Genomic DNA, 27,615 nt, shown 5'->3' on the forward strand with positions numbered 1-27,615 from the left:
GTTTTGCCATCTGAAGCTAGACTTGTATTGATAGTAACTTCCTATCATAAAATTATGTTCTATAGAAAGTGAAGAAAATTGAACCCTTCCTTCTTTCAACAACAAAAATTTCACTTGTCTGAATAACCTAATTTACATAGTAAGTCAAATTCCAATTTGTCAATTAACCGCATACTAAATGTAAAAAACTGTGGATACACTTGAATAAGATTTAAATCCATGTGCCCATCATAGTCCACAGAGGCTGAAAAGCCATATGGAAGGAAATATGGAAAAATAAATGAACATTGAAGTAGATTGGGGTGAAAACAGTACCTTTACACAGAATAGGAAGAAACAAAATAATTGAAGATTTAGTTCTTATTCACCTAAAAGCTTTACTTAACAAAAAGCAATTTGACTGTTCATGTTCAAAGTTGATGGATAATTTGGTGAGTAATATAGAGGTGAAAATATCCATAGCTTGAGCGTTAAGTTGGCTCTCTCAGTGTAGTTTGTATGGAGCCAATATTATGTTAGCACCATTCACAGCCTCTACCAATAAAATGATGTACTCTATTGAAATACTATAATTCATTATCTTATAATCTTATATTTTTTGCTAAAAGTTATACATTTTGTACTTCCTCATCTGATGAGAGGTGTTAAATATTAGAAATTGAATTTATTTTTGAGGCATTAAAGGAAGAAAAATTATATAACTGATGGCTGTGCAATAGGCCCATTAAATGTTTCATTGCCAGTTTGTTTGATGTAACCCACATCTTGCCATAGCGAGAAGCAGTTGGTTGCAACATATCTTGAGCATCCTTTGAATGTTTTTTCATGCTCTCTGGACATTTCAGATAAAAAGCAGTAAAAGAACTATTTTAAAATATATATATAAAGAAAATACAGTATTCTCTGTCACATGCTTGGAATTTGAAACTGGTATGAACACCTCAGAAGAGGTGCCATATACTGATTACTTCAGCCATCTCAGTTTACTTAGAAAATAAATCAAGTCAGCTTTTGGCTCCTTTGTGTCCCTAATGACCACTCCATCATTTACCACCTCTTTTCAAGCATTACCATAGGATGACCTGGTGGAGCCAGCTTAATGACAACATCAGAAAGAAAAAGAATCCCTGATCCTTGTTTCTTGCCCTCACCCTCCCCCCCCAAAAAAGAGTCTATGCAGCAGGCATATAGGAGATGTCTTCGGCCCTTGAGCATACCTTCCCTCTGAAGTACAGCAAGAAAAACATCAGTCTGAAAGTTAGATTGAGAGAACCTTTTTAGTGCATCTAGGGGAATGAACAGCCTACTCCAGCTACCATGAAATATGAGGGAATTGAGATGATTGATCACATTATTGCTTCACGTTTCCCCTGCACCATTTCCTGAGCACCTGCTGTGTGGAAGTCATGGTGAAGAACTATGGGGCACCATGATGAATGAGATACAGCTCCTCTACTTGGGAAGCAGTCTGGATGGGACAGAACCTGTGCTCAAGCAAAATAAACCCATCTGGAATGCAAAGTTGAAGGTATCATTCAAGGAATTTTAGTGTTCAGGAGAGTTAGGGCGTACTTCATGTCCAGACAAGACACCAGCTCTTCCCTTCTCTCCCCTTTTTTAAAAATTTCTGTTGCATTATGCACTGTCTCCTCTTTTGCTCATTTAATCATACAAATGCAGAAGGTAGCAGTAGCTCTGATACTCCTTGATCTGGAATAATGGTCAGCTCTGCCAGGAATTGTCAATAGCATTCACTTTAATAAAATGTGAACATCAACAACTCATTGGTCACAGACAAGCCTAGTATAAAAATGTACGCCTGCAGGGTTGGCAGTTCAGCCACCACATAGCAGCTTTTAAGGATGTTGTAAAATTCTTTCCATAAATAATGTTAAAGGTGGGTTGAGGGGGAAGCTGAACTCAGAATATTCAAGTTTCTTTATCAACTTCCAACCAGTAAGGCAGGATGCAATTATTTCCTAGAATATAGCACCTTAAGCTTAGATTATATTGCGTATGGAAACATCAGTGGGGGGGGCAAACAAAACCTAAACCCCAGTTTTTAAAAAAAATTTTATGTAGCTGTAAAAGGGAAATGATTAACACTCACACCACTCACAGTCGAGATTAAGGAAGTGTCCCTCCTAGCAGCTTTCCAATATGAAGAAATAAAAAATCCTGTCCTTCTGTCCATCGTTTCATGGCCCTGTGTACTTGGCACAAGAAATCAAGGAAGATTGTAAAACACTGCATTCCCAGAGCTCAGAGTTTCACTTCACCACACTTACCACATACAGTACATCAAATCAAATCAGATCAAGATGTGATTTTACTGAGAAAGAATCCTTATAATATTATGTTACCTCCCCTTGAAAATTCCCTCAAGCATGTATAAAATCCAGAAGACCAAAAGTAGAATATTGAAGAAAGTCTTTAAGGCTTAAAAGCAAGTTGCATTGACTTTCCGTGTATCATTATATATATATATATTACAGTTATGTCAATGATTAAAAGTATTGTTATGCTGCATTATGAACTGATTTTATGTTTAGGATTAGATAACTCTCCCCCAACCCCACGACTTCCTTTTATGTCCTAAAGGCAAATCTTTTCTCTTGGGTCAGGAATGTAATAAGGTAGGTTTTCCTCTCTCTGGGATATTGTGTCTGTCTCACTGTGTTTAAATTGACACAGAAAGGTTTTCAGAGCAAAATACAGTATTTTCTTTGTGTATGAACCAGCAGTTAACTAACCCATGGGGAATTCTCTATGTTGAACATTTTAAAGGTACAGATTGGGTATGCTTGAACTGGTGATGCTCAGTGAAATCAACTGGGAAAGTGGATTGGCCATGGCTCTCTCATGTGGTCTTGAGGAAAAAAATCATTGTTCTCACCAATGATTTTTAAATGATAAATTCAGAAAAATTACCCAGCTCATTTTAATAATAATAGTTCAAGGCAGAAATAAATAGGAGCCTCAGTTTGTATAAATGTGTTTACCTATAATTTAAAGAAATTTACCTACCAAAAAAAAGTTTTCTACAGTTCCATCAAATGTATGAAATGTTAACACATCCCTTCTGGGAGTTGAACCACAGACCCTGGTATCCAAAAATAGCAAATTTACTAAAGGTGAATTTCTCTCCTTCTAGACCACCAGTTGCCAGAGGTCAGGGCTGTTTTCAACCAAGGATAACTTATTTAACCTTTGAAATTTTGGTTAATGGTTTTGATAGTGGGATCTTGGAATGTTTACAAAGCATAAGCAGTACACTCTGCCTGAGTGTGTGTGCCTGTGTGTTCCTGTAAGAATGCATGTTTTTCCCTCCCTCCCTCCCTCCCTCCCTCCCTCCCTCCCTCCCTCCCTCTCTCCCTCCCTCCCTCCCTCCCTCCCTCCTTCCCTCCCTCCCTCCTACCCTCCCTCCCTTCCTTCCTTCCTTCCTTCCTTCCTTCCTTCCTTCCTTCCTTCCTTCCTTCCTTCCTTCCTTCCTTCCTCCTTAGGGGTACAGCCTACCCTCTCTTTTCTGTGCATTTTATGGAGTATTTAATTAAAGAAACTGAGAAATTCCCCCTTCTGGTTAGCCCTTTGGCTCTTTATTTCTGACAAATGAACTTTTTTAAAAGAAGTATTTTGCCTCTTGCTTAATCTTGAATTTACCACTTTTTTCTTAGTTCCATCTTTGTGTAGGTAGAAAGTTTAGCTCTGGATTCTGTTCTGAGCTATGCCATGAACTCATGGTACACTATTAGGTAAGTTTCTGAACCTCTCTAAGCGTCAGGAAAACCTTCTGTAGGAGTTAAAGAATGAGAAGCAATTAGCCAAGTGGAAAGACATCAGACAAACAGGCCAGGTACAAGAGCTGACATGAGCAAAGATACAGTGCATACAGCCTTCATGTCAGGTCCCTGGAAACAGATGAGAGAAAACAAAGCACGAATGATTGTTAATGCTGGCCACCATCCTCCCATGACCCTGTACAATGGATTTATATTTTGGATTTACATTTTTATTTCTTCATGGGAAGGACTCAGGTAAAGACGGCCTAGAACCATGATGCCCACCTTTACTCTTTCTTTTTTTTAAAAAAAAAATATATCTTTATTGATTTCAGAGAGAAGAAAGGAGAGGGAGAGAGAGATAGAAACATCAGTGATGAGAGAGTCATTGATCGGCTGCCAGCCCGCAACCCGGGCATGTGCCCTGACCGGGAATCGAACCTCGATCGCCAGGATCCTAGGTCGACGTTCAACCGCTGAGCCACGCCCAGTCGGCCTCTTTCTTAAAATACTGTGTTGATACTTGTGTTGTGGTTGAGTGACCTGGAAAATAAAATGCACAAAGGTCATTTTTCAAATAACTTAGATAACAAGCAAATAGTAGTTTTACTTTAAATATCCAGGTGACAAAATTAAGACCTAACATTGAGTTTCAGTTAGCTTCAGTCTCTGTTGTTGTTTTTTTGGCAAGTGTAATCACTGTTTTTTCCCCAATGGAATGTTGAAATTCATAAATTTTTGGCCAGTTTCTGTGCTGTTATAATCACATGGTATTAATACTACATTCATAGGCAATATGGAGACAATTATGAGAGCTACCTATGTGTTGGCATATTCTTGAAGGATGAAATGAAACTTTTTAAAAGTTGCATGATTATTCATATATACTGGCCACATTTTTCTAGGAAAATGTGCTTATAAAATATGTTTTATAGAATCAAGCCCCCAAATTAAAAACGTTTTTAGGAATAAATTAACACTTCCTGAGAAATAAAATTCGTACTATGGTGGGGAGTTGAAAGGCAAAGGGGAAAAAAGCAGAAATGGCTCAAATTCAAGAAAAATCACCCTCCCTCATGAGTGATTTCACCATGTGAAGACTGGTGCTTAGTACAAGATGGGCTGACTTCCCAGTTCTCTTTTGGAGAGTCACAGATCATTTTATGCACACAGACTCCATTATTATTATTTACTTTTTTAATTACCAACTTTAAACCTGTATCTATTTGCAAAGTGCCTTCATTATTTATTTTTCCAGTGGAAAGTCTATAGGAACAACCTTACTTCATGGTTTCTGTCTGTACAAACACTTTAGTCATGGTAGGGGGCAAAATTTCCATTACTTTAATGAGATTTCCACAAGCAGATTAAAGAAGAAATATGCCCTTCAGTCTTATGTTACTTAACAGCCTTGCATTAGGAAGAACTCTGTACAAACTATTGACAAAAACAGTAGCCAGGGGGCAAAATTTCAGTGAGACAGAGAATAGCTTAATCGCAAGGGTAACTGTCCTTTTTTTCTCTCTCTACTTTATCTGAAGCTTTATTGAATTATTTCCGGAGAAACCTATGGTAAAACATAAGATTACTTGCTTTCTACAACGAATGAAACATGAAAGTTAGGATAATCACTTCAATGCCAGAGCCCTTATCTCAAAGTTAATGCCATCTCAACATTGTTGTGGTGGGCAAAAGTAAATTTTAAAATTCCTTTTCATTAATAATGAATAGGAACCAGCTAAGATATCTCTGAATTATGTCATTACTAGCTCAAAATCTCAGTCTGCAATTGAAAGATAAAAGGGAAGCTCTGCTTGGTTGACTCTAAAGGCGTATGTGATGCTGAGGTTTACCCAGTTGTTGGGAGTAGAGGTATCGTAGGAAACTGCTTTTGTTTCCTGTGGCTTCTGGTTCTCAAAGCACAAACCTAAGGCAAGCAGCAGATTTCCCAGTTGAGAAAATTGAGGCCTAGGACCACATTAGCTCTAAATGTGGTGTTCCCAATAACACAGTCCTCCAACAAATATTTATTGAGCATCTACTATACTGGGTATTGTTCCAGGCACTTGGGATATATCATTGAACAAAACTGATAAAAATCCCTGCCTGTGTGAAATTCATATTCTTATAGAGGAGAGCAGACAGCAAATCATAAACATTCCCTGTACATAAGTTAAAGCATGTTAGAGGTGATCAGAGGCATGGGGCAAAATAGAGCAGGAGGGTAAGGGGGATGGACTGTAAGTGGGGTGATCAGTCTTATTAAGGAGGCCACATCTGAAGGACTTGAAGGAGGTAAAATAATCTTCACTTTGTAGCCCCATCCTAGATGTAACCGAGGTATCTCCAGCTGTGTATCCAGTTGTCCAGCCTCTGGAGTGGCATTTTTCTTTAAGGCACTGGCTCTGCTCTTCATCTGGTATTCTGTGGGAAGTCAGGTGTGCCCCTGGGATCTCTGTGGTCCTTGAGTCCCCTTGCATTTCATCCCATCTTGCTGGGCACTCAGTCCCTGTTGACTGTTCTGTTTCCTTCTCTCTGTCACTCAGACCAGGAGATGCAGGTAGCAGTCTTCTCCAGCTCTGCAACTATTCTTGATGAAAGGCTTAAGCACAGAAATGAATTTTACAGACAACTTAAGGGAATCAAAGAGGATTCAAACAGCAAACACCTTAAAATTGATTACTTTTGGTTTTTGTCAACTGTTCTTAGCCCCTTTCAGCATGGGAATTATAAATGGGTCAGTTTCCCGTCTTAAGCTCACATTCTCTACCATGTTACTAGACATTTTCTCTCTCCCATCTGATCCCTCAGAACTTACTGGAACTGGTAGAGAATTTAGCTTTTATTGACTTCTGTTGATGTTCTTCCCAAGGGTCCTTCAAATACACTCCAAATGATTGATGCACCTCAGTCCCCACCATCTTGTTTTATTTCCTTTGTTCCCTCCTTTACTTCTTTTTGTTTTTCTATTTCTGAAACATTGTCTCCTATCATTTCCAGTTGCTGTCCTTCATCCTCTATACAGTCTCCATAGGTCAGGGGTTTTCAAATTGGGCTTTGTGAAAATCCTTAAAATTGTGTGTATTGAGATCACTAAAGATAACATGGAGTAGGGAAGGGGCTGCCCTCCTTTATCATCTATGCCTTTCTTAGATTCTTAAATCTTCACGTTCAGACTTGTCTTTTCCATTGGATCTCTTTACGGAGATGCCCTGGGACTCTTCCAATATGTCATGTCCCAAATAGAAACATAATCTCTCCCAAATCTCCATTGCTGCTATTTCAGATTCTTTCAAGCTAGAAACTTCAGTATTACCTATTACTCCTCACTTTAATTTACCATCCACAAATTATTTCAAAGTTCTCTCAAATCTAGCCTCTTCTCTACATCCTCATGGCTTCTGCCTTAGTTCTCTTGGATGATTACAGCAGCTCCCTAAATGGCCTTCCTACCCAGTTCCTCTTTTACGCTACTCAGTTACCTTTTATCATCATAAATCTGATCAGTGTCCTGCTCAAATCTTTTTTTGGTTGCCTGGGGTCTGGGTGCCTTAGGGCATTCAACACCCCTCATGGTTTTGCCCCACCCCACCTCTGGAGTACTCATCCTTCTACACAGCTCCCTCACCTCTCCTTTAGCATGGCTCACATACACTTCCTCCCCTGCGCTTGGTGTTACTTACCAACATAAGCTATTTCTTGACCTTGGACCTCTAGCTTTAGTCCCTCTCTCTGGGGTACACTTGCCTTTGTTTCTGGATCCCTCTCCCTTCTTGGTTCAGCTCATTTACCTGCTCGTAAAGCCATTCCTGACTTCATGCTTTTATTAGTACCTACTCTATCTAATTTTAATCACTTGTTTCTCATTTACCCATTTAGAGTATCATCTCTGGCACAGTGCCTATGTCTTACTCATATTTGTTTTGCCCACAGTAAACAAATGAATGAATCAATCCTATATCCTAATGTCTGGTTAATATTCTTTCTGTGAACTTTCTGGTTAATATTCTTTCTTTATGCCTTCTACTAACATAAAGGAAACTACAATCCAGATATGGAACAATTAGTGTATGCCCATATCATATAAGAGGTTTTATTTTTATATCCTTGTATATACCAGCAATAAGGGATTACAATGTGTAGAAGGGGAGGGTAGCATGTGAGTAAGTTAAGAGTTGATCGAAAAATGGTAGAGTTAATTATTCCACATGTTTAAAAGCTTGCTAAAGGGGAGATGTATAAGGGCTTCCTTTTCATCTTTTTGGTAAGACAAACCTAAAAAGGCCCTGGGCAATAGGCATGCTAGTTTTCCATGATGTGGGGATGTGAGGGAAAGAAGAGATTCCTGCATTCTTCTGGAGCTTACTTTTTAATTGCAAAGGTATCCATGATATGAAAACTGATTTTTAAACAATACCCCTTTCTGCATTTCAACAGCCAAGTTTGGGTAAGATCCAATTGCTAGGTCTTAGTCTTAGTTCTTCAGTGTTTTGTACAGTAACTGTCATAAATGAGCATTGAGTTAATAGTGAATGAATGAGTCAGCTAAGCGGAATTTGGGCAGATTTCCAAATGGATAATTTTGCCTGCTTGCCTGCCTCTGTCTTTTCTTCTAGTAGTTCTTGAGATTTGCCTGAGTTTCTATCAGCAGCAGTCCCCAACCCCTTTGCATGGTCATACTCACACACATGCTCACCTAATCTCTTTTTGACTGCTGAAGAAGGCTCCCATCCCTTTTATGCAGCATCCTCCCTTCACATTGTGATGGGTAGAAGATCTTCAGGGAAAGTCATGGTCAGGGTTGGGACTGGGCAGGCACCACAGTAAATTTTCTTATCCCATATCTTCAAAGATATCCATTAAAAAAGTTGACTTTTCTCCCAAAATTAAAAAATAGATTATAATTTGAAATCCAAATGCATTTTGTTATTATTTTAACAAATATTGTAGAATTATGATATCAAAACTTATAACACAGTATGTAGTTTTTAGGGCTGATTTATTGTAATGTTAATCAGAAATGAGTTATGTGGAGGACGCATGTTCACTTTTATAAGGGCAGTGAATTCAAAGTGCAAGGTGTGCTGTTAAGTTTTATAACAAAATAAAGCATGATTTTTTGAATCCTTACCCAAACATGTTTTTATTGATTTTTAGAGAGAGGAAGGAGGAGGGAAAAGAGAGAGAGAGAGATGTGAGAGAGAAACAGCGATTGGTTGCCTCCTGTATGTGCCCGACCGGGATTGAACCTTTTGGTGTCTGGGACGATGCTCAGCCAACTGAGACACCGGACAGGACAGCATGTTTTTGACAGTAGGTTGAAGAATGTGACTGCTCTGCAGATACTAGTTGGAAATAGTATACATTAACCCTTCTTTCTCTTCATGGCAGAAATCCAAACCCATAAGGTGGGAGAGTTTTAATGCTCTGGGATGCAATTTGGCTTCTGAAATCTTTGATTTGGCAATAAGTGGCATTCCTTTAGATGGTAATGCTTTCCAGATGTACTGAATACATACAAATGATCCATACATATGAGTGACCAATTCATTTGGTCCCTAGGAGAGATTGCATTTTATAGGGACCTTTCCTGGACCCTCTGGCCTTGCTCTTCTTCTCAGTGTAGGAACCAGTTGAGGTGCAGGGATGTAGGGCTTTAACTGCTTCTCCTTCAGAGCTAGAGTTAGGATCGCAAAAATGGCACTTACTGTGCTTGGTGGATTTGTTAACTGTAGAAATGAAATAGAACATGTCTTTTTGAAGACTGGTTTTCTAAATTATTTCATACTATGATTACAGAATTAAAATTATCTTGTCTGTTTGAGTTTAGTATTATTATTATTTCCAAAATGGATACTAATAAATTCTTACTTGTTTAAACTCTTAATGGTTTTCTTTGTGGTAACTAGGCCCCCAAATCAGTTTGCTTAAGAAGAGCTTGTGTTTTTATTTTGGGTATTTATTTTGGTTTATTTAGTAATTTTGGCTAAAGCAAAATTTGGTATTTAAAAGCATAAGATAAAAAAATTAAATATGTCCAATTACTTGTAGAAACAATGTAAACAGAGTTTTGGAATGCTTGGAGGGTATGAATAAATCACTTTACATCTATATTTAACATCTCAATGGTTTAAATATTGTCCTTTTCTGAAAAGAAATTCTGAGAAGATCTTTAACAACAGTCACCGTAATACACTATAAGAGAACCTTCTTAAAAGAGGAGTTACATTCATGTTTTAGTATTATAATTCAGAGAATAAAACTGATATAGCAGTTTTTCAGTTCTTCCAAAGAATGGCCCTTAACCCATTTTCAACAATGAGGATGTCTTCTTTTTATCTAAGTAATATAAATAACATTTATTGATATTACTAATTTTTATATTTTCCTTTTAAAAAATTCTTTTCAAAAACTAAAATTTAAATTTTTAGGTCATCTTAATACTAAGCAGTATACTGTTGTTCTGTGTTCATGAATTTGAACCAGTAACACATGTACTTCTTCCTGGGAGAGAATATCAGCTAAATAAATTGTATCAGAAATTATGTAATGTTTATATCTAGTTATTTTGTAATTCAGGGTAACAAGCAAGCCAAAAATGTAGAGATTCTGAATTAACTGAGCTTGAATTTTCCATGAATTTTATCATCCAGTAGAAAATAACCAGTTTTTTCAAATCATGTGCTATTTTGCATAACTTACTTGAATTAATATTAGTGTATCATATTTTAGTTTTGTTTCCAACTCTGTACAAAGTTGAGTTTTCTCCATCTTTCCAATCATCTCTACAACTTGAAAGATGAGGAAGGTATATACAGAGGAGTTATCAATTACGTGAAGTTCCCTGATTGTTAACTCCGATTGTCCAGTATGAAATCCACCAGAAAATACTGTGCCATAAAAAATATGTTCTGTTTAACTCAGTCTGTCTGGATAGCATGTGTGTGTGTGTGTGTGTGTGTGTGTGTGTGTGTGTGTATAGAAGTTATGATAAAGATGCATGTAGCCTTTTGCTTCTATGGGAAATCATTTGGTAGCCCAACCTCTGGTCTGTCTGAAGGATAGATGCAGTCCTGGGGAATGTTGGATTTAACCTGGCTATTCTTCTATCACTTTTCCTGTTTCCCCCCACAGTCTCCACTGTTACCAGAGTTCATTGCCAAGTGTACTTTTGTGGTTTCCTTTTATTTTCGAAGGGAAGAGAGGTAACATCTTTATTGAGATATAGTTCCTATACCCATTTGAAGTATAGAGTAATTCAGTGTGTTTTGATTTATTTATTCACAGAGTTGTGTAACCATCGTCCTAATCCATTTTATAATATTTTCATTATCCCAGAAAGAAACCCCATCTCCCAATCTCTCCTCAGCCATTGGCAATTACTAATCTATTTTCTTTCAGTATAGATTTGCCTGTTCTGGGCATTCATATAAATGGAATTGTGCAATAGTTGTTCTTTTTGTTTGACTGGCTTCTTTCACTTATCTTGATGTTGTCAAGGTTCACGAATGTTTTAGCACATGTCACTATGTTAATCCTTTTTGTATACTTTTGTTTTTAAATGTGAATGATGGAGTTCCATTGCAGTAGAACATATATACAGGTTCAGCTGACTTTGGTGGGGATGGGAGTGAGGGAGGTATTTTAAGTTAGTTAATTTCCATTCTCTAAATCTAACACTGGGAAGCCTTTTGTCCAGACAAAACATTTACCTTCTTAAAGAACTTTACCTTTCTTCTACATAAAAGAAAATAATGTTGTTACAGATTTGTACCTAGGAACAAGCATTGAATAACTGTCGACAGATTCCTTTTATTTATTCCTTCTTAACCAAGAAGCATATTTTTATCTCACCCCAATTCTTAATATTTACAAGTTAGAAATAGGAATATATTTTACTGTTAGGAAGAGAATGCAGTTTTGTGCCCAAAGTCTTGAGTCCTTTTGTTTACTGTTTAATTTTATAGTTGTATCAGAAAACTGAAAGAAATCTGGATAGTTTTATTAGGTAATGTGAATTGAAACACTTGTTTATTGAGGTCTGCTTCAGAATGAATATCTCTCTCACAGCAAGCTGTTAGAGCTTTTTTAAACACTATTAGGAAGATTGATGGATGCCACTAAAACCATTTAAATTATTTTATTTATCTAAAATTATAGTGCATATTGAGATATAGGGCCTATTTCAGCCCTGATAGTCTGTGATTCCTGCTTTTTTCTGCTTCTGCCTAGTGAAGCCTTTCAGAATCCAATCACAGCCTATCCCTAATAGAATCCATGTCATGACAGTTGTAAAACTTCAAAAATGGTACATGTATCAAATAATAGATAAAACAAGAAGGTATATACCTCATTTCAGATGGAATATTTTGAGGGATTTTGTAGAGACTTTTCTTTTAGGCAAAGCATTTTAATTTCTCTCTCAAATTATTTTTAATAGAAATTAAGTTTTAATTGATTCTAAATTACTTTACCTTTCTCCTTTTCAGAAAGGTCTCTGGACCACTAAGTGATGAGATAGTAATAGATTCGTAGAGTCAGGAAGCACATTGAAAATTGAACTTTCTTAAAATTATTACTTGTTCATATCCCATCCTCTGCCAAAATAGAAGGCTTTTTTATTGTACTCCTCAGCAGATCCTTAGAAGTTTTAAATTATTGAATTCTGTTAAACATATTAATTAACTCAACTTAATTTTTGAGCTAATAACCTGGTAGCAATGTGAAAAGATTTATAAAGTATCAAACATTTCCGTTTTGATATTCTGAGAAGGAAATGTGTCAGTTTTTTTTTTTCCTTTTTAAAATAAATCATGGCATCAAATAGTGGCATGTTAGTGGGTCAAAATACAGAGAAATGTAGCAAAGGGATGAATCAGAAATAAAACAGCGTCCAACAAGCAGCTATAGGTTTCAGCGAACCTGCAAGCCCATAAAGCAGTTCCATTGTCTTGGGTATTCATATATGAAATACACTGCTTTCCGAGTCTTTATTTTCTTTTGGTAATACTGTGTGTACATGTGTACATGGGTGTTTGTGTGTGGAGAAAGATCATATTTACTTGAGTACTATTTATACTCCTTGCTTTTACATGTACCTTGTACTGTGAAAAACTTGGCAACATACTTTGAAAAACCTCAAACTGATGAAAAAGTTTTGTGTTATTTGACAAACTATAGACCCTGACAGAAAGACTGATATATAAGATATATGCACAGGGAGCCATATGAAAGTCGAAGTTGTACGTTTCCTGTCCTCACTGTTTTTGGATGTGCTCAACAGTAATATTTTCATTACAACAATGGAAGGAATCTACCTTCTTGACGTTAAGGAGCTGGCTAATTTAAAGAGTGAACCACTTGAAACAGCAAGGCATTTGTTGGTTAGTGTGGCACCTGGCTGAATGAGGTTGCATGGGGATGTGCAAATCTTCTACACGTATCTTTGAACCATGCTGTTGCTTCTCCTCTGAGGACATCACCTAAAGGGCGATGCTTACCCATCTAGAAAACTGTGCTTTTTGAGTGGGAACTTGTGGGAGACAGAAGAAGGAAGTGTGCTTCCAGGGTTCATGACCTGCATGAACAGCAGCTGTATTTGGAGAGCAGGGAACATTTAGGATCTATGGGCTGCAAGCATGTGTTTCACCTGAATGAAGGGTTAGGAATCAGACTGGGGAAAAATTGGCAGCTCTGAGCTCAGAGTGAAATTAACGAAGAAGAAGAAAGGACCCTGACTAGCTCAGTGAAGCCCATTGAAGGCTTCCTTTTTGCTGCTGGTGAAAGAAAGGCTTCACTGTCCCGTTTTTCTTTAGGTCTTTTTTCTTGCAGTACCTCAGCCTCTGTGGTTGCTGCTGATTTCTGGCCTTCTCAGAGAGAACCCTTTAAAGAAAGAAGTACCTTAAGCTTCCTCAATTGCCAGACCAACAGAGTGATTTCTCCCACCTTTCTCTGTGCTCCTGCAGCTCCATGGGTAGTGGAAGTCAGGAACACTGGATCTTGGCTCACCCAACTACAAACATAATCGCAGTTGTAAAATCTCAATTTTGGTTGGTTTGCTGTGGGCTCCTGAGACATTTTTTGTTTCATCAGCTATCAGTTTCCTAAGGCAAAAGCCTATAATCCCTGTTGGAAAACTGGCAAAATGTATCCATCAGGAAGTTCAATGGTGGGACTCGTCCTTTCCCCTGGTCTTGTGCTGTTTATTTGGACAGGGAGAGTTCAGAGTGGTCCTGCTGGGAGAGTTGGCATACGCCGTAATTTACACCATCTATCTCTTTCTGGCGCGTGGGCCTCTGGCAAATTGCAAGTCTTTGTGTTGGATTAGTTTGGAATTTAATCATGCATTTATTTTCCCTCCACTTAAATTATTTATATATTTGATTAACGTTTTTCACTGCTAGAAAGTCAAATTTTCAATGAAAACATGCCCATTGAATTTCAGGGCAGTTTCATGGTATCAGTCTGTCTGTTGAATATTAAGAACTTACTCTGTATTAGTCTTCTTAGCTACTGAGGATTTTGGTGAGCAAAGAATGTGTGCTTTGTCCACTCAGCCCCAGGAACATAATGCAAAAAAGAGTAAGTCTGTCTGAACTAACCCCTCCCCTTGTTTTAGCCCAGGATTCTGATTTCTATTCCTTCCTACTGCGTTTTCTTTTCTGTGGCACTGAAACATATATACTTCTAATTTTACTTCCTCAGGCTTGAGAGCTACCTTGACTGAGAAAGTCATGGTCTCTGCTATCACACAAGGAAGCTTTGAAGCCATCTAGTTGAGGGTGAACAAGCTAATGGCCTGCAGGCCCACTTCTTCTTTTTTTTTTTTTGCATGGCCCATGAGCTAAGAATGGTTTTCACAGTTTTAAATAATTGAAAAAAAGTTTGTTTTTTAAGAGTATTTCATGATGCATGAAACTTTTGGTGTCCCTAGGTAAACAGCTGTGCCCATCATTTACATGCGGTATGGCTGCTCTCCTGAAAACGGTGGCAGAAGTAAGAAGTTGCAACAGAGACCTTTGGCCGAAAAAGCCTGAAATTTTTACTATCTGGCTTTTTACAGAAAATGTTTGCTGACACCTAATCTAATTTACCATCCTAATTCAGCTATTTTCAACTTTTTTCATCTCATGGCACATATAAACTAATTACTAAAATTCTGAGACACACCAAAAAATATATTTTTTGCGATCTCACAAAAATAAATAGGTATAATTTTGATTTATTGACGCTGGACAGCTATATCTATGTGTTTCTTTATAGTAATTGATTACATCCTGTGCTCAGTGTTTGGACTATAAAGACAGCTATTGGTTTGTTGGCTGTCATCATTTTTTATTGGACAATCTAAGGGAAAAAGAGGTCAGTGCCCCTGACTAAATAGTCAGGTATTGCATGTTTTAAAAATTCTTACTGCACATCGGTTGAAAAAAGCTGCCCTAATTTTACAGATGAAAATAAGGTCCAAATAGGTGAACTGAACTGTCCAAATGCACACAGCTCATCGGAAATTGGTTTGGATGCATCTTTTGTTGCCCACCGTGCTCTTCTCACTGTAATAGAAGGTCTGCCCTGAGATGAGCCCACATGAGCATTCTTATCAGAGGCCAAAGCAGATTTGCAAAGAAAAATGAATATTTAGGACATGGACGTGTAAAGTCTATGATTTCTTAGAATTTTAATTTTCACTTGAATCCAGCTCCAGGAAATGTTTTAAGCTTACAATACATTTGAACAACCTAAATAGACAGAAAAATGTCTATGTATTTCTTTATAGTAATTGATTACATCCTGTGCTCAGTGTTTGGACTATAAAGACAAGCAAGATAGACCTGGTCCCTGCTGGCCAAGATCATAGAACTCATTTCAAAAAAAGGAACTTGTGGTCTCCGTCTAAGTTGGCACTCAAGCAGTTTCAAATAATTACAAAAAGCATGTTAGATGGAACTCAGGCTCCTCTAAGTGGGCAGAAAGGAAAACTTTCCAAGATGCTATCAGGTTGCCTCCACTGTCCAGTTCAGGTCCTTCCCTGTCCCAGTCATGTGGAGACAACACTGGGGGTTTTGCTTGCTGATTGGCATGGGATTCCCATCACTGGAATTTTCAGACATTGCCTCAGCTTGGTAGCAGATCCCCAGCACCCTTATAGGTATCTTCTACAACCTTTCTGTCACTTATGGTTACTAAAGATCATCCAGTTTAATCTTCCAACCTCATGCCCCCTTCAGAGCTTTCCCTTCCTATACCAACCAGGCATACACTCAGGGGGCTGGGAGTGTTCACTCCTGCTCTGCATCCACATTTTTCCTCTCCTTCTAGAGTCTATCTCCTCCAGTGTGTTGGGGAGAACAGACGAGAGTCTGTTACTTCACTGGCCACTTTTGGTGCCTCCCTGCTGGTCGTCCCAGTTCCCCTGAGTAATGCCAATTAACTTTGATGCCCTCCTCCTTCAGGGTTGGCATTCAGGTACTGGCTTTCTGGTGGGGTGTATGCGACTTCTCTCTGGGGGTATATCTCACAGTCTAGCTGCTGGAAACCTGACCATGAGTCATGCTGCATTTTAGGAGGGCCAAGCTTGCCTATCACACACAGTGACATCCACCAGGCTCCTGGAATCTCCTGTGTCTGTCTGGCTCATTCTCTCTTGCCATGTGTGTCCTTTACCCTGGTCCTCAAAGGCACCAACTTATGTCCTTCTGCAGGTGCTTCTGTTTCATCTTTCTGCAATGATGTCCCTATCTCACCACTCCCATCCTTACCTACACCCCTGGCAGGTCTTCACTCATCCTTCCAGTCCAACTTAAAATGCATCTTCATTGGAAAAGCTAACCTTAATGCTCCACATGGCTTTGGGATCCCGTTAATTGTGTGTATAAAACCTTCTTATTTCCCTTCATGACACCGGTTACAACTATAATTGTATAGTAACTTAAGTCATTATTTGTTTCCTTCAGTAGACTGTAATTTCCTTAGGGCAGGAATCATGTCTGTCTGATTCCCAAGCATTGTACCTGGTATGGAGTGGCAGTCTATACAAGCGTATAAATATGTGAGAGTTGAATGCATCACATTGTATTCCTTGTATTCTACTCAGCAAAAGAGAGTTCACATTTGGATATCTTTCTAATTCTTTTGAATTCGTGATAGTATGTTATTTTAAATTAATATAATACCTTATATTAAAATCTTACTGTATGAATAGTAGGTAAAATGAAGTTGAAAAGATAAGCAAAAGATCAAAGGTGTAATTTCTTTTGTCCAGTGAAAGTTTAGTTTTCTGCGTGAGTCAAATTAATTCAACAAATATTTACTGAGGCCCTACCAGGTACCAGGGACACTTGTCACTTGCAGAGAATTTAAAACTTAAAGACGTGGGTCCTGGCCTCAAGGAGTCGCTCAGCCCAAATTCTAATTCAGTTTTCCAATTTTAACTTTACCTGCCTCCCTTCTCCCTCCTTCTTTCCTTTTCCTTTCATGTATATCAATGCAGGGAGCTTTATTTACAATAACTTGGAAAAAAACTGAACTGATAACAATTTTTATGGAGTGGTTTTGTGCAATCATTAATTTTTTTCCCTCTGGAAAGGAGAATTCATAGAACCCCTCTCTATTATGTGGGCTTAAAGGCTGGATGTCAGCACACATTTGGGACAATCCTGAGTGATGTAAATGGACTTCAAAAGTGTACTTGAAGCATAAGTTTAAAGATTGCATGTTGTCTCCTGTCTAGCAAATCTGTTCTCTTCATATACTTATGTAGACCAGCATAACTTTTAACAAACACTAATACTTAGGACAGTTGATTTTTTATAGGAAACTCACACCTGTTTGCCCTGGGGTTGCTACACTGTTGTGAACCTGAGTGATTCTCTGTGGTTTCCTTCTGGTCTTCAGAGCTTTCGAAAGGTTCCTGGCTGTCTCCCTGTGCACTGTGCTGTAATACCCACTCTGTTCCACAGACTTTCTGGGGGCTGCTCAAGGAGAGGAAATGAATAGTTAATTGCTTTTCTCTCCCCTTATTCAGTTTTCAGCTCCAGAGACTGCCCAACTCACTTCATTGTTTCCCTGCAGCAGTCAGCCGCCTAGTGGAATAACTGGGAAAGGCAGCCTGTGATGGTGGAATCTTAGGCTCTGGGCCCCAGAGACCGCTCACTGAGGAGCCAGAGGCAGGAAAGTAATTAAACATTCTGTCACTACTATGCAGCTCATGAGACCTAAGTGGAGCCTTCTTTTATTGCACAACATTTTTAGTAGTGTATTTCTATATATGTTTGAAAAAAACCTTACATTAAGGCAAATAAAAATGTGGGGTGACTGGAGAATAAAATCAACAAGATCAACCTAGTACACAAATTTCCCCAGTAATCCATAATTGAACATTTTAATTATATTAGAATTAACTTAAATTTGATCCAAATTAAGAACCTTTTCTTCCTCTGGTGCTTCTGTAAGTTTCTTGTGACTCCCAGTTGTAAGGCACGTGATACATGAATCCAAGGAACTCCATTAAAAAAAAAAAAAAAAAGATTCTAAAACTTTGAATTGTTGAGGAATTCAGGGAAATTCATCTTAATTTTAAAAGGCGAATTAATAGGATTATAGAACTGGAAAGAACGTTAGAACTAGGTAATCCATTTCTTTATTTTGTACATGCAGACAGCCAGGATCCTGAGAGACTACAGCATTTTGTTGACGATCACCTGGTTCTCATCTCCAGTATCTAAGTTCACTTCTCTGTGATTGTTATTCAAGAAGAAATCCCACTAATTGGAAAATAAAGTGTAGTTTGGAAAAGTGCTTTTGGTTTGTTTTTCTCCCCTCCTTATTACAGAATTGTGTGTGTTTGTGTGTGCATGCATGCATGTGTGTTCTTTTTCTGCAGTCGGCTATGGCTCTAACACAAGGCCTAGAGTGCAGGAGAGCTAAAGAGCACCTCTGTGGGCATTTAGCCTTGACCCCCACTTGGTAGATGAGAAATAACAGAGACTCAGAGAGGACACATGGCTCACTCTATTTCACAACTCTGCTCTTCAGATGCCCTATGCAGTACTTTTCTAGGACATCAGGCTTCCTCCAAATAGTGTCACTACTTTTAGTTAGGAAGTATACATACACAGTTAATAAGAACAAATTTACTTAAATGTACTAACTAGAACAAAATAATCTGTAATAAAGTTACCTTGTAGTCTTCATGGCATTTTTTGCATTCCCATTTTTTTACCTTCAGAAATTAGTAATATATTTTTACTTAATTTTTCTCTTTCTTTTTTCAAACCCCAGCATATAAATAACGACCATATTCATGGAGAGAAGAAGGAATTTGTGTGCCGATGGCTAGATTGCTCAAGAGAGCAGAAACCCTTCAAAGCCCAGTATATGCTGGTAGTGCATATGAGACGACACACAGGAGAGAAACCTCACAAATGCACTGTGAGTACACAGGTGGCACAGGCTGTCAACTTGGGGGTCACCTCACACCTGTGGGTGTCATGATTTATATCATGGGTCCTTTGTCATACTCTCAGGGTTGTGCATGATGACTCCAGCTCAGGGGTGGCATGGCTGGGTGGCAGGCATTGACTGTGATAAATACAGGGGTTTGTGAAAGAAGTTTCTGAAATGGAAGGGAGGAAGCAAGAAATGGAGAAAGGAAGCTGACAGCCGAGCTTTGGGGGATGATAGACGTGCTCTAGATCTGCACTGTCCAACATGGTAGCCACGTGCACCTCTTATACACTTTTGAGATTTGGCTAGAACCAGGGAACTAAGTTTTTTAATTTGTTTTTAGAAAATTTAAATATAAATAGTCTCACATGGCTAGCTGCTACAAAGGTGGACAGCAGAGCTCTGCAGAGTGACAAGTGGGCAGGCAGTGGCTGGGACACACTGGCGGGCACTGGAAATGAGCACACAGACATCGTGCCTGCCCCCGTGCTAATGTCCATTATGTCAGAGGACTCAGTGCCAGCTATGATTTAAAAAGCTTAAGTTGACTTTTTAAAAATATAACCTATATGGCTTTAGAGTTTTTCCTTTCCCTCCTATTCTGTTCTCATGGCCTGGGAATCCTAGGAAGCTAAGTCTTCTTTTACTGAGGTGCCCACCAGGCACACTGGGCACTGCTCAGCCCTGATACTTTACATCTTAAAGGCCCTTTATAAACAGATCGAATTCTATGCCTTTGTGTGGGCACAAAGCCATATAATGAACTTTGTGCTGAATCTGAAATCAGTGGGAATTCAAGGAGATCAATGAGCAGATAATGAAACCCATTGTCTGCACTGAGTGGTCTTTTAAGAAAAAATTTCCATGACTTTCACTAGCACTGAAAATACTTTCTCGAACTACACTGAGCCCCATCTGAATCCCAATAAATGCAGACTTTTGTTCCTTGGTTTTGAAAAGCTGCTGACCCTCAAAACATCTGTCTCCTGTCAGTTTGAGGGAATGTTAAGCATAAACTGTTACTGTGTGGAGTAATCCAGATTTACCTGTTGTCTTCAGTTTGAAGGTTGCACAAAGGCCTACTCGAGATTAGAAAATTTGAAAACACACTTGAGATCTCACACTGGAGAAAAACCATATGTTTGTGAGCATGAAGGCTGCAACAAGGCTTTCTCAAATGCTTCTGATCGTGCCAAGCACCAAAACAGAACACATTCCAATGAGGTAAGGCTCCCCCATGAGACGCACTTGGGGCCCAGAGATTGTAGATAGGAACAATGAACCTTCATGGGGAGTATACGTGAAGAGGTAAGCCTGTTCCATTCTACTTCTTCTTGACCATTCCCAACATGAGTGAGCACTGATGCTGTAGGTGATGGCTTGGGGCCTTGGAGGTAGGGCTGAAAATGGCCTGACTTGGAGAGTAATGCAGATGAAGAGAGAACTTTTTAAAACCCCTGGCAAACAGGTTCTACTTTTTTCAGAACTGCCACCTACTGGTTAAATAATAGAGGCATTTAACTTGGAATTCCATCCACTTGCTAGGCCAGGGATCCATGAAAGGGATGACCCTGTGAACATCAAGGATAGATTCCAAAGCAACATGTTGACAGCTGACAGCAGCTTTCCACTAAAACAGCCATTTTTATTTGCTTTCTCCAAGTAGTGTCTTCAAATGCAATATATATAAAAAAAGACTTTTACAAAACAACCAGCGTTGGTTAAATATGATTTCCAGACATTCTAAATTTCAATGGATCTTGGAAGTTATTCTCAGAAACTCAGAATGGTTTTAAGTCAGTTATTTAAGATAACATATTGAGTAAAACTTCATGGTTAGTGGGTGGATCTTGTTGTGTTGCTGTTATTTTTAGGTCGTTATCCCCTCAAAATTTCAGATAAGCATAAGAATGAAAATGATTTCAAATTCATTTTGCTTACATTTTAATGCATGCCTACTTGCAGACCTCCAACTTCTTGAAGATCTATCTCAAATTCTGGCTCCTTTGTGAACCTTCTCTTGAATGAAGCCAGTCATAGTTTGGGTAGAAATAGGAGAGCTTGAAATGTGTGAGAGAAGGAGCATTTTGACCTTGGCAAGGCTGTCATCTGACCTCACAAGGTGCTATCAGGCCCATTCATGATCTTCCAAATGGAGAGTTGAGAGAGAGAATCTCATTAAAACAGAGTGTGCCAGCACCTCACTGGCCATTGGCTTTGGTGGCAAAGATGGTCCTCGCTGGGTTTACTTACAGCTGAACTGGCAGAGCAAAAATATCTCTAACAAGATCAACCACACTCTCTAAAAAGCACATTAACATAAACTCACACATACTCAGACCCTTTTTGAAAAGGTCTTGGTGGATTAAAGAAACATCATTTGTATCTCTTATTATTGACCAACTGTTTGAAGATATTTTAGGAAAGATGCTGCATCTCCTTTTATATGTCAAAAATGCTTTTACCATGTGCAATAGTTAGTGTAATCTGCTATACTTGTATTGTACCGAGTTTTACGGAGTCTAGAATAGGCAAATCCACAAGAGACATAAAGTCAATTAGTGGTTGCCAGAAGCTGGGAGTGGGGCTTGAGGTGACAGCTAGTAGGTACAGGGTTTCTTTTTAGGATGGTGAAAATATTTGGGAATTTGATAGTGGTAATGTTTATATAACATTGTGAATGTACTAAATGACACTGAATTATGCAACTTCTAAAAGGGTTATTTTTACAGTATGTGAATTATATCTCTACTTAAAATGTTTTAGGGGATTTGATTAACTGAATTTAGAATTTAATGTATTTAACTGCATTTAATATATTTAAGTATAATTTTGACTAGAAATATAGAGGGTATTTATTCCTATAGATTTTAGGCCAAGGTTCTCTCCTGTTATTGTGGAGAAATTTGGGTAGTGGGTATGTTAGGATTAGCAGTGCACACATATAAACATACTACTCAGGTTTTTTCTTTTCATGGACTCTAAAATATGTACACGTGTGTGTTTGCTATAATTAAGTGTGTTATAGTTGAACTTCTATTCTCCTGTGAGGTAAAAAGTGCTGTGCCGAATGAGAGTTTAATATCTATTGTGGGATTAAAAGGTATCTTGGTTGAGCAATTTTTTAAATAATTAAAAAACATTTTCAATTACAGTTGACATACAGGATTATTTTAGGTTGAGGTATACAACATAGGGATTAGACATTACAAAGTAATTACCCCAGTAAGTCTATTACCCATCTGACACCAAAGTTGAGTAATTTACCTAAAATAAATTATTAACATTGACCATAAACACATAAATAAAATTTTATTCACAAACTTGTAAATTATTTTTCTCTATTCTTTATACAAGGCTTGTACTTGCATATGAATAATGGACAATTTCAGATATACCAAAATTAAGTTTGTCCAGGAAATCCAGTTTTGTATAGTTTCACAATCCTAATAAATCTAGATGTTGTCTCTCATTTGTTTGCTTTATTAATAGTACCTTCATTGATTTACTAAACAAATATTGATATCTAATGTGCCAAACACTTCGCTGTTGTAGATGCAGCAAGGAATACAGTGGACTAGAACAGGAACGCAATAATTCCCATTCAAGGAAGCTTGTTCCTCCCAAAGCCACACTAAGCAAGTTTCCTTGAGCTCTGATTTGGTTGTATCTCCCATGCCATAAAGTTCCAATGGCTCCCTCTTTCCTGTAGGAAATGTTAGACTCCTTAGGCTTGCACCCACTTTCCCTCAGCCCAAGCCTGCTCTTGCAGTCTTGAACTTTTATCATCGTAACCATGAATGGAACCTTCCAGACAGCCTGTGCTTGAACAGTAATGCCTGCATGCATGAAGTGGCCCCACTGCTGGATCTTTGCTTAGGATATTTCATTTTTTGCATCCTCTCACCCTCATTTTTATCCCTCAGAATCTTGTTGTTCTTTCACGGTCCAACTACAGTGCCTCCTCCTAATAAAAGCTCTGTTTATTGAGAACTTACTATGTGCAACACATTGTGGTAAGCATTTTGTATACATTATCTTATTTAACTCACCATGACCAGGTGAGATGGGCATTATACCCAAATATAGAAACTCAATGCTTTCCATGATCATCCTAACAAAAATATGATTCCCCTCTTCCCACATCCTTCTGTAGCATGCACACTTTGTGTTGTAGGTAGTTGTGTGCTGTCTTATTTTTCTTACCATATTTTATAATCCTTGAGATTAATTCCTGTTGTATATAACTTTGTGTGCAGAGAGTCTTGTGTATAGCAGGGGTCATTAAATGTGTACTGAAAATTTCTTTGGGTAAGTTCTGCAAAGTCAAGTACAAAAGGTATCAATTGCTTTTACAAAGTACCTTTCAACACAGTGAGTCAAAAAGGTACTGGCCGTGCCAAAAGTGGAACATCCAGGACAGGAAACTCGGGTACCTCAACTGAGAAAGTCTGACAACATTTACCTTCTCCTACAGTTATATTTTATTTCAGTCACTGATGACAACAAAATTTGGGGGCCAACCTACATAATTGAGCTAATACGTTTTGTTGTAAAGCCTAAGTTTCCTGAACCTGTGTTCTTACGGATTTTTTCAGGTGGATAATGTATATGTTCACACGCAGGACACCTGGGCACACATGTATGTGTTGTTGTTCCTGGAAATGCTGGAGTTGTTGAACATTCATAGACTCATTCCATTTATAGCTGTGTCCTCATTTCCATGTGAACTCATAGTATCCACATGCATATATTTATGGGAAGAATAGCTCTTCAAACTTCTAACTCTGTCCTGGCTTTGTGGGGACCTCCCCCAATCCCAATACACCTTCCCCATGCATCCCAGTCTGTCTATTAATGGAGCAGCCTGTCATAGCAGTGCAGTGAGCATGCACAGGGCCAGTGTCAGAATACTATAAGGTAATAACACTAATCATTGGGGCCATTCTTCTGTCCCTAATGCATAGAATTTGATGTGCTTATTTCATCATTATGTGTGTGTGTGCGTGTGCGTGTGTGTGTGTGTGTACTGCAAATCACAGGAGCACCTGAATAGAAGTAATTCATAGTTAATGGGAATCAGTTTTACCCAAAAGAATGGCGAAGTCTCTCAGGATAATTTTCATAATCCTTGCCTCACTACATTAGGACCTTTCATCATTATTTTAGGTAGCACTCCATCTGTTCTTGGGCTTTTAGTCAAAAAGCATCTTTTAGACACATACACTCTATAAGATAGGGCATCTTTTTAAATGTAATGGATGCATTATACTGATCATGCTTTTTATGACTCTTGCTTACCTAATAGCTCATCTTCTAATATGTATATATAGATATAAGTATATACTATATAAGCATCCATGAATATATTTCAAGCCAAGTAAACAAATTCGTAATTCTGATGTTGGTCACGAATACAATGCCAGCAGTTCTCTAATTTGAGTAAATATTCAGCTATAAGCATCCACATAATTTTTTATGACTGTATCTGTGGGCTTGATTACTGGCCCACAGAGAAAATGAAATTAACATGAAATAATTTATAGACCTTAGTACTCAGGAGCAGAGCCTAGACCAGGAATCTTCATCTCCAGGACACCATCCATTAGCCCTTTTCAGTTTATGAGTGAGCTTTCATGGAAAATCTAACAGGACTTTATGACTTTGAGGACTGGAAATGTTCTGGATATTCTGGGCCCTGATCATCCCCACAGAATTGTAATACTACCCAAAGAAACATATTTTAGTGATACCTAACATGGAAGAATCTGGAGGCAATTTTTTTATGCCTAAGTGTAAAAAGCACATTTTCAAGAGGTTCGACTGATATTAGATCTGAAAACTAGGACATCTGTAAGAAATTTTTTCACACACACTCTCCCAAAAGGTATATAGCATTCCTCTGATTAATGGTGGTATCTTTTATGGCTTCTTCTGTCATCATCATCACCATCAATGTCATCATCAAATAGCTATTCAGCACTTACTGTGACACCATGATTCTTCTTTCTACTCAAAGGATAAATATTTCTAAGATTATAAATGCAATTTATATGTTCTTAGTTCTTCGTGACCACTTTCTAGAACAGTAATGTCTTAAAGCTAGATTCTTTAGACCCTGGACAATGTTGAAATGGCCCTTATTAAACCTTTGCTTCATTTGGAGGTATTTGAATACCTCAAAGCTTTCTGAAAGTGCTTTTAAAGAATTAAAAATATGACAAGCAACCACAAAAGACTGTTGGGCTGGGGCATAATCACTTTCATAACAATGTTATTTCATTCACATGGCATTTGGCAGAAACCATATGTGTGCAAAATCCCAGGCTGCACTAAGCGCTACACAGACCCAAGCTCCCTACGGAAACACGTGAAGACAGTGCATGGCCCAGAGGCTCATGTCACCAAGAAGCAGCGTGGGGACATTCATCCTCGGCCCCCACCACAACGAGATTCCGGCAGCCATTCACAGTCCAGGTCTCCTGGCAGGCAGACTCAGGGAGCCCTTGGTGAGCAGAAGGACCTCAGCAACACTACCTCAAAGCGGGAGGAATGCCTCCAAATGAAAACGGTCAAGGCAGAGAAACCCATGGTATGTCATTCACTTTCCTTCTGATTTTCCCAAAGACATCTAAGGTCATGTCAAAGATCTGGAGAGGGCATTGAGAGGGAATAGACTGCTCCTATCCTTACTGCATCAAGCTATCTGATTAAAGGAGGACAGGAGCTCACTGATCTCAGTGACCTGGATTGCTTACTCAGAGTTGCTCTGCATAGAATAACTCAGCTCAAAAAAGAGTTTCAGAATTTTCTAAATGGTTTTTAAAATAGATCTGGAGCCATACCACCTAGTGGCAGAAAGACACAACTGTCTACATTTTCAGTGTAATATAGAAAATCATTCATTGGGTCTTTCTGTAAACAGGTTTTCTGTCTTCTTTGCCCTGGTGACACCAAGATAAATAAGTTATTGTCCCTATTCTTTAGAAGTTAATAATCCAGTGGGATATGCAGGACAAAAAGCAAATATAATTCATTGTGATGGGGCTTAAGGGGACATGATGAGGAAGGCAAGAGTCACAGAGGCAGACATGGCTGTCAAGTTCAGCACTCAGACAAGGAAAGAAGCAGATAGATCCTGGCATAGCCAAGCACTAGCCCTGGGATCCCAGGGCAGTGTGCAGTAGTTAAAAGGCATGAGGATATAAAGGATTGTGTTTTTCTGCTGACTTTTTAGAAGAGACAACTTTAGTGCCAGTCTAGAGATTGGTTTTGCAGTGGTGCCTGAACCAAAGAGGGAGAGAGCAAGGGAGGGATTGAAAGGTCGTCAGCAAAAATCTTTTGGTTTAGTGATGAATAGGATATATGGATTATGCTACTGTTACAGCTTCTTTCAAACGTCATTTTGCTTTATATAGTATGTGCCATAATAAAACATCTAAGATTTTCTAAAAGACAACAAGAAAAATAGAAGGAGTAACTATCAGAAGAGAGTCAGTACATTTGTATTTGGCCATATGTTTAATGGTGTCAACTCTGTGGAGGCAGAGGAAAGGTACCAGATAGAAGTGACATGCTTAGACTTCCAAACTCATGGAAATGATCTGGCAGGCAAATTTATACTCAGTTCAAGGAAACATTTTTTTAAAATTAGGAAAGTCTAGAAATTGGATGGGCACCTATGAATTCCTGAATGATGTTACTGTGCAGTAGTACATATGGGCAGGAAATAATGCACATACAATTCCAGAATTCATGGAGTAGAATTTAATGACCAGTTGAATTCTAATGACTTATTGAGTTTGTCTTTGAACTCTTATGAGTCTTAATGACATTAAGCCTAGCCACAAATGATGCAAATAATGGAGGTTTATTATTATTTCCAAGTGGGTAGCTATACTTTGGTTTTAAAAAGCATCTTAGTAAAAGGTTTATATATGTATTAGGACTGATCACTATACTTTATCAGGTCATAAACTGTGTGTTATATACTTTTTTCTTGGGAGTACGTATCAACTTTCTAAAATAAAGCCCACCTGTGTAATAATTGTGCAGAACATTCAACAGTTTATCCTCAAGTGTTTAATGAAACAAGGAATGTGAATGTGTGGTCTATTAGATTATGTCATCGAAAGACATTGATTTATGTTGTTAGGACATCCTAAGAACCCAGAATCTCTTGTACCATTAATGTATGTTTCTGGCTCAAGAAAACTTGTCATCTCCTCTCCAAACACCCATTATTTAAAAAGAAAATAGGTAGAAATAAAGTTTTATAGCAATTTGGTTAAGTGACATCTGAGATGTCACAAAATGTTAGAATATCTTATAGAGTAACTAAATCATAGAAATGTAGGGCCAGAAGAGATCACAGAGGCTGAGACGAGGCCCC

The 27,615-nt window shown here is 38.3% G+C and overlaps 1 protein-coding gene across 7 annotated transcripts in view; it reads left to right on the top strand.

Annotated features, from left to right (window-relative positions):
- Window positions 1-27,615, top strand: part of GLI3 (GLI family zinc finger 3) — a 311,030-nt gene that overhangs the window by 274,121 nt on the left and 9,294 nt on the right. For 6 of the 7 annotated variants that reach the window (XM_081147982.1, XM_081147986.1, XM_081147981.1 and 3 more), the window contains 3 exons: window positions 19,059-19,208; window positions 20,283-20,447; window positions 25,525-25,815. In XM_081147982.1, the coding sequence (XP_081004108.1) occupies window positions 19,059-19,208; window positions 20,283-20,447; window positions 25,525-25,815 (606 nt within the window). The remainder of the gene's footprint in view (window positions 1-19,058; window positions 19,209-20,282; window positions 20,448-25,524; window positions 25,816-27,615) is intronic. The other variant, XM_081147987.1, reaches the window with a different exon arrangement.

This window comes from Miniopterus schreibersii (assembly GCF_964146895.1).
Source record: "Miniopterus schreibersii genome assembly, chromosome: 9".
NCBI lineage: Eukaryota > Metazoa > Chordata > Mammalia > Chiroptera > Miniopteridae > Miniopterus > Miniopterus schreibersii.